The sequence below is a fragment of the Sinocyclocheilus anshuiensis genome, unplaced genomic scaffold (genome assembly GCF_001515605.1).
Source record: "Sinocyclocheilus anshuiensis isolate Anshui unplaced genomic scaffold, SAMN03320099.WGS_v1.1 scaffold5166, whole genome shotgun sequence".
Lineage (NCBI taxonomy): Eukaryota > Metazoa > Chordata > Actinopteri > Cypriniformes > Cyprinidae > Sinocyclocheilus > Sinocyclocheilus anshuiensis.
Genome location: NW_015556139.1, coordinates 21,596 through 29,622, shown reverse-complemented (window position 1 = coordinate 29,622; position 8,027 = coordinate 21,596). Strand labels below are relative to the sequence as shown.

Here is an 8,027-nt window from a genome sequence, read left to right as displayed (position 1 = left end):
CCCCTCTCTTCCATCCCGATATCTGCCAAGTTCACCCACAGATGTCTCTCAACACCTACTACAGCTGCCATGCTTAGTAGCGCAGAGAGTGAGATCTGTGGTGCGGCGAAACTCAGCTACCTCATCAGGCCTTTATCCAGGTCTTCCAGCAGGTCAGCCTAATATGCCTGGAGCACCGCATTGTGCGCAACGAAGCAACAGCCTGACCTGCTGCTGCGTATGCCCTGCCATCTAAGCGAGATGGCAAGGAGGGAGTTTTAAGAGATGACGTCTCACCCATAGAAAGATAATTAGCCAGTCGTCTTTTTTACAGGGGCATCCTCTCATAGTCGTTTCCGCGCATCGCCTCGATGTTGGCATAACTCGTATGCTGGAATCGATGAATGCGTAAGAAAGATAACGCTCAAAACTCACCATACGCAGAGCAGGAGGATTGGAAAGGCTCAGCCTCAGCTTCTTCGCCGTCCTCAGACATCTCCTGCTCTTACTGGGCCGAACCCAGCAGAGCACCGGCCCCCGATGTTAAAGATGTTAAAGAAATAACATCATCCTCCAGCAGCTTACTCTCGTCCACAGCCGACGAGGGCGACCCCTTTTTCGGATCCACCGGCGATCCCCACGAGCCCATCCTCCTCCGTGCCTCAGCAGCGGTGGGTCCTGAGCCACGGGAAGCAGATGGCTGCCCCCCTTTCCTCGAAAAGAGAGACAAACGAGAGCGGAGCTTTCATTAAAATACTCTCGCAATGAACGCGGATTGCCCCCTCAAGGACATCGCGTCCGTGCTCTTTGCCCAAACAAACAACGCCGAGATCGTGTGTGTCATCAGGTGTCAAATAACGACAACGTGGATGCACACAAGCTCTAAACGCTTTGTTAGTGCTCGCCATAACGATAGGAATATAGATCGCTCTTACCATGGAAATGCACGCTTCAAACAAAATGGTCAGTGAAGACGAAGAAGAGAATGACATGTTCTCCCGGCGCCTATTTATACTATAGTCGCACCGGTAGTGACGTCATGGGCTGTCGCCGGCCAGCGTGTTGTTGGTGTTTTTTCAATGTTTGCTTCAGACACGGGTTACGACGAGGCGTTCCCCATAGCGACCCCTAGAGGACGCAGTTCGAAGTTCCCTTGAAAGGGAAGTGTATTTTACTGCACTTTGTTTTCACCTGGTGGCATGAAACAGAAGTTGCGATTGTCTTTCCGTCCCTATTGTGACGTACATCTGAGTGAAATTAATTGCTAATTGATCTCATTGATCAGAGGAACACAGAGGAAGAGAAATCAGCCAGAAATCAGCTCTTCACTGATCTGATCCGCTCCATTGAGAGATGTCAGTCTGAGCTGCTGAAGAAGATGGAGGAACAGCAGAAAGCAGCAGAGAAACAGGCTGAAGATCTCATTAAAGAGCTGCAGCAGGAAATCACTGATCTGAAGAAGAGAAACTCTGAGCTGGAGCAGCTCTCACACACTGACGATCATCTGCACCTCCTACAGGTCTGTCAATATCTGTCTCATCACTGAGAATGCAGAATATTATTGGTCATATGCTCTGTTGACAAACCTGATGAGCTGCTGTCTTTAGAAACTGTGCAAAAGAGAATGAAACTATAATAAAGTCAAATTAGAAAAATGAGTTAACTGTGTTAGAAAGCTCCTGCATATGATCATATCTAATAGTCTTCTCTCTCCTGCTGTAGATGTTCTCATCTCTGTGCAGTCGTCCACACATCAAGAACTGGACTGAGATCAGGATTGACTCTGATGTGAATGTGTATTCAATGAATAGAGCTCTGATTCAGCTGGAGAAAACTCTATATGGGAGACTAAAAAAAATTGGTCAGACTGGTATGTGAATATCAAATACAGTGAACAGATTTCATATGTGAAGATCTATCCAAACTTAAACTAAAGCAACATGTAATAAATATAATGTAAGTATTAACATACCTGTACAAACTGCACTCACAGGAATTACATCAGCAACAAATACAGTAACCAGAAATCTGACTAAAATTAATCAGTCTGAAAACATTTCCCACCTCGCAATGACGATTCAGAATATTGCAGCTTAAATAACACAATTTCTTACATTGTTTTATAAACTGATGGATGAGCAACATTTACATGCTGATGCTCAATGTTAACATGAAATATTACAATAAATAATTAATCATTATATTGTCATCTGTATCCACAGGGTTGAAGTGTCTACAGAAGTTTGCAGGTACAGAGTGACTGGCATAATTTCCTTCAGTACATTTTATAATCTGTATTATATGAAAATATTTGATCTGAAGTTAATTGATAATGTCTGATCTCTCATCTAGTGGATGTGACTCTGGATCCTGATACAGCACATCCAAAACTCATCCTGTCTGATGATGGAAAACAAGTCAGTCATGAAGATATTGTGCATGACGTGCCAGAAACCCCAAAGAGATTTGATAAAACTATTTCTGTTCTGGCAAAGCAGGGATTCAGTTCAGGCAGATTTTACTATGAGGTGCAGGTGAAGGGAAAGACTGGGTGGAATTTAGGAGTGGCCAGAGAATCTATTAACAGGAAGGAGAAGATCACACTGAATCCAGAGAATGGATTCTGGGCTGTGTTTCTGAGGAATGAGAATCAGTATAAAGCTTGTGAAAGTTCACCTGTCTCTTTCTCTCTGAGAGTGAAACCTGAGATTGTGGGAGTGTTTGTGGATTATGAGGAGGGGCTGGTCTCTTTTTATGATGTGGGCTCCAGCTCTCATATCTACTCTTTCACTGATCAGACTTTCACTGACAAACTCTATCCATACTTTAACCCATGCGTTAATAATAAAGGTAAAAACTCAAAACCACTGATCATCTCACCTGTTAACAAATAAATTGCTCTGAAATATGAAACAAAACGTAGAAAGATTATGCAAAAGCTTTTTATTATTATCATTATTTTTGTTTAAAATTAAATGTTTCTAAATATGTTCCACAAAAAAATGTAAGTTGTCACAGCTACAGACTGGACCACGAAAACCCAAAATGGGATTTTGATTTCCACAAATGGAAGCTCATTTCAATAAATACTGAAATTTTTTTTAACCTGGTGTGCAGATTACAATTTTTTTATTTCTTTTAATTTTGTCATAATATACAACTCCATAAAGGGTTAAAATGGTATATTTAATCAGTTTAAATATTTGATATGTTTTGTATGTTTTACTGCAAATAATATATATAAATATTCAGATATTCATATATTTGATATTCACAGAGGATGAGCTGACAGAGATGTCCAGCAGAGAGCAGCGTTTACAAGACATTCACTGCATCAAGCCTCAGGGACACCGAGAAATGAGAGCCGCCTGTACTCAGATGACAAAAGAAGCAAAAAAAAAATTTATGTAACAGATTAACACAATTCATCATACATTCAGACACAGGTTATGTCTATTAGTTTATGCCAAATTATTACAGAAAGCTGGTGATCCATTGACAGATAGAGCTAGGGACAGAGAGCTGGGTTAGTTTGGTCTGGAGGAGTGTTGGAATGATGGCGTTGAAAGCGGAGCTAAAGTCCACAAACAGAATCCTCACATAAGTCCCATAGAGCTTCATGATCACATAATCACATAATCATGAAACTCTAGGGCTGCGTTTACACTGGCAGAAAAAATCAGATTTTTTTGCACACATCTGACACAGATTGGAATTTGATGCACGCGTGTAAACACAAAAATCCACACGAGATCCGATTTTTTCCCATCCGATCTGAGCCCCTTCCAAATGTGGATTTTTAATCGGATACGTATCTGATAGCTAGACATCCGACCTACGTCTAAACACACATATCCGAATCCCCGCAGATCTCCCAATGCGAGTGTGACGAGTGGGGCGGGGCCGAGAGCCGTGGGAACGGAGCGAGGCCGGTGGAGTAATTGCTAATGCGCGACACCTGCGCCACTCACCGGTCTCTTATTTCTTAGCAATGACGTGATAACTTTCTCTCTCATTAATTCATTTGAATTCATTTAAATAAATAACATCTTGGTGCTACTTTATTTCACTAAAGAATTCTACCTCTAAGGAGCCTAACAAATGAAAATTACCGTTATTTTCTGTTATGTATCCGTTCAGTCAGATTTTGTGTTGCAAAACATCCATGACAGCTGTTGTCCATGCTGGCAAATAATAATTTGAAGTGTATTATATAAATAATTTTAATAGCACGGCCATTCAAAACCCGAGGGTCAACCATTTACATAGTAAAGCGATTATTGACTATCATTTTGGACAGGGATTATGTAAACACAGATATCGGATACCAGTAGCATCTAAAGTAAACAGAAAGGCCAAAAAAATCGGATATGGTCAAAAGATCGGATCTGTGCATTAAGACTTGCAGTGTAAATGCAGCCTAGGTGGTGCAGGCTGATGGGTCGTTAACGGAAATTGATGATATTCACAGTGTTAAACTATTTAGCACAAGCTGATTGGTTCATGTTGCATACGCAGCCAATGAGCTTGCTGGTTTTCATTTAAATGACTGATTAGCATTCACCAGAGCATTTCGCAGAGTTCCTCTGAAACCCTCCACCTTCCGCAGCTCCACCTGTATAGAGCCGTTATTTTATATGCTATTTGTGCAGCAGCAGTATGTCTTAAATACACAGCACCATATCGGTGTATGTACTGGCAAAAAGTTCAAAAGTAAAAAGTTCATTGCATTCTAACAGGAAGGAGTTTTGTGTCTTTATTTAAAATCAACACTTCTTTTATAAAGAACACTGCTCTCACACGACGCACTGAAGCAGTCCCTGCATAGAGTGAATAATCCATTCTCGATCCATCGATATCAATCAATTCAGGACCACCCTCATGGACAGTACCTGGTAACATTGCACGTAAGAAGGTATACCTGTAAGCAACCTCCTAAGGTATAGTTCAGGGAACACGCCTAGAAATTGTATACCTTTAGTTAAGATATACCTTTAGAGTCTTCGTAGTGCACTCGTAGTCGACGTTATTGGGAAACGCACACCAGTGATATAGTGTATTGTGACAGACTTTGTCTTCAATTTTCTCTAAAGCTCTAAAGTAAATCCCAGTAAAAGTTGATACGGATGAGTCATGGTCATCCTGAAGAACAATGTATTGAAATTTTCATGTTAACTCTGAAGGAATTTGAATAATGCCTGTGTAAATGTCAAGAAATAATCAGTGCTATAATGCATTGTGACAGACTTTGCCTTTCATTTTCTCCCAAATTCTACAGTAAAACCCAGTGAAAGTTGACACAGACAGAGTCTTGTGTGCCCTGATGAAGAATGAATTGAAATTTTCATGTTAACTCTGAAGGAATTTGAATAATGCCTGGATAAATGTCAAGAATTGATCAGTGCTATAATGCATTGTGACAGACTGACTTTCATTTTCTCCAAAATTCGACAGTAAAACCCAGGGAAAGTTGACACAGATAGAGGCATGGTCGTTCTGAAAAATCCAGCAGTACACTCAATCACATCACAGGTGGAGTCAATTTACACACACACCAAGTTCTTCTCTGCTGCTTTTTAAGCAAATGCCAACAGAGCTTTAGCCTGCCCTCTACAGGTCATCGCTACAACTGACACTTCATTGTCACTCTACAACATCCCTTTTCCCCCAAGCTTACATAAAAATCACAATGCTATTTCTCTCCACATCACAGCATCACAATTACATAGGTCAAAAAATAACCTCACAGTTTGCATTTCACTTTTTTTTTTACAATCTTCAATTCACATTCAATATTACTTCAGTTCATAATCTTTCAAATGGGTAGGCAACTTCCTGGTTCTTTGTGACCGTCTCATAATTACTCTAGCAGGTTTGTTCATTTCAGTCATTATCTCCAAATGTTGAGAGGAATCCCCAGATGCTTCAGAGGGATTAGTTTCACTAGAAATGTCCTCAGTCCCTGTTCCCTCAGTCTCTTTAGCAACTACAGGTGTTGAGTTTCCAGGAATGTCGAAATCAGGGAATTTACAGTCCATTCCCTCTTCTGAAGTGTTTACAAGCAATTTCTGTCAGGCATGAATTTGATCCACATGCCGTCGAACCACTCGCCCATCGCCCAGCATTACTTTATAAGAAAGTGGTCCAGTCAGTCGCTATATGCCCCGTCGCTATAAAGTTCCGAGTAAGTACTGGATCTCCAACACAAAAACTCCAGTCACGGGCCTTTTTATCATGATAGATTTTTTGCTTTTGTTGTTGTTCATGAATCTTCCTTGTCAAATCAGGATGTATAAAGTCCATTGAACAGCATAATTTCCATCCATACAACATTTCCGCTGGAGAGAGCCCTGTGGTGGTCTGGGGAGTGATCCTGTAATTGAATAAATCTCGAGACAATTTAGTTGCAATTGTTCCATCAACACTTTTTTTAGCATGGTTTTAACAATTTGGACAGCCCGTTCCACTAAACCATTACTAGAAGTATGGTAAGGTGCAGAAGTAACATGCCGTACTCCATTTTTATGAAGGAACTCTTTGAATTCGGCACTAATGAAGCAAGTACCATTATCTGATACAATCAATTCAGGTAATCCATGGTTACTGAAGCTCTTCCACAAACAGTCAATAGTGGAAGCAGATGTGGCTAAATTCACTGGATACACGTCCATCCATTTTGAATGTGCATCAATCAAAACAAAGAACATTTTTCCCATGAACGGTCCTGCATAATCCACATGCAAACGTTGCCATGGTTTGTCCGGCCAATTCCAAGGATGCAGTGGGGCTGGAAGCTGAACAGCTGGAACATTCCTATGCTCTTGGCACGTGCAACAGGTTTTAACCAGCCTTTCCACATCCCGATCTAACTTGGGCCACCACACATAACTTCTGGCCAAAGCTTTCATCCTAGACACTCCTGGGTGACACCGATGCAATTGTTTCAGAACTTCTGGTCTACCCACACTGGGAACGATTACTCGGGGCCCCCCAAAGCACACAACCAACCTGTACGCTTAATTCATCTTTCCTTAATGTGAATGGGTCAAACTCTGTTCCTGTTAATTCGTGCAAACATCCGCGTTGCACTGTTTCTCTTACCCGAGATAATACTGGATCTTTTCTTGTCCACTCCCTCACCTGTTCTGCTGTGATCAGGGTGATATCAGCATTCTCCAGCATTAGAACTCTTTCCTCCTGCTCGGTGGAAGATTCCATTGGCAATGGTAGCCGACTTAGAGCATCTGCGTTGCCATGATCTTTGCCAGCCTTGTAGATGATGTTGTATTCGTATGCTCTCAGGGTCACAGCCCATCGATGGATTCTAGGAGAGGACATTTGGAGAACAGCTTTTAACTCGTTACATAAAGACAACAAGGGTTTATGGTCCGTAACGATTGTAAATTTTCGACCATACAAATACTTATGGAAGCGCTGTAAGCCAAATATTACAGCCAACCCTTCTTTGTCCAACTGCGAATAATTCCGCTCAGCTTGATTCAGTGTTTGTGACATAAATCCTATGGGTCTTTCACTTCCATCAGGCATCTTATGCGAAATAACTGCACCTAAGCCATAAGGAGAAGCATCACATGATAAAATCACATCCTTCTGGGGGTCATAATGGACCAGAACTTGTACGGAGTGAATCATTTTTTTTAGACTGAGCAAAAGCAGCCTCTTGTTCCCCAGCCCAGTTCCATTTTGCATCTTTTCGCAGCAACTTGTGCACAGGGGCTAAAACAGTAGACAGATTGGGCAAGAACTTATTGTAATCATTTAAAAGTCCTAAATAAGCCTTCAATTCTGTCGCATTCTTTGGTGAGGGAGCATTTTGAATAGCGGTCACCTTTTCTGGTGCAGGATGGAGGCCTGTCTCATCCACTTTATGACCTAAGAACATGACCTCTTTTTCCATGAAGGTACATTTACTCCGTTTCAACTGCAGTCCTGCTTCCTGCAATCTATCCAATACTCTAGCAAGAGTTTGGACATGCTCTTCATCATTACGACCGGTTACCAGTATCTCATCAAGGAACACTGCCACA

General features: G+C 41.5%; 1 protein-coding gene and 1 pseudogene across 1 annotated transcript; one reads left to right on the top strand and one right to left on the bottom strand.

Annotated features, from left to right (window-relative positions):
* Positions 1 to 1,264: 1,264 nt before the first annotated feature.
* Positions 1,265 to 3,067, top strand: LOC107676282 (E3 ubiquitin-protein ligase TRIM39-like; the record flags this gene model as incomplete). Its single annotated transcript, XM_016470813.1, has 4 exons — positions 1,265 to 1,498; positions 1,702 to 1,849; positions 2,202 to 2,228; positions 2,332 to 3,067. Coding segments are annotated over 4 exons (951 nt in total), but the record flags the coding sequence as incomplete, so codon positions are not given.
* A 3,190-nt stretch (positions 3,068 to 6,257) lies between these two features.
* Positions 6,258 to 8,027, bottom strand: part of LOC107676281 (uncharacterized protein K02A2.6-like) — a 7,094-nt pseudogene continuing 5,324 nt past the window's right edge.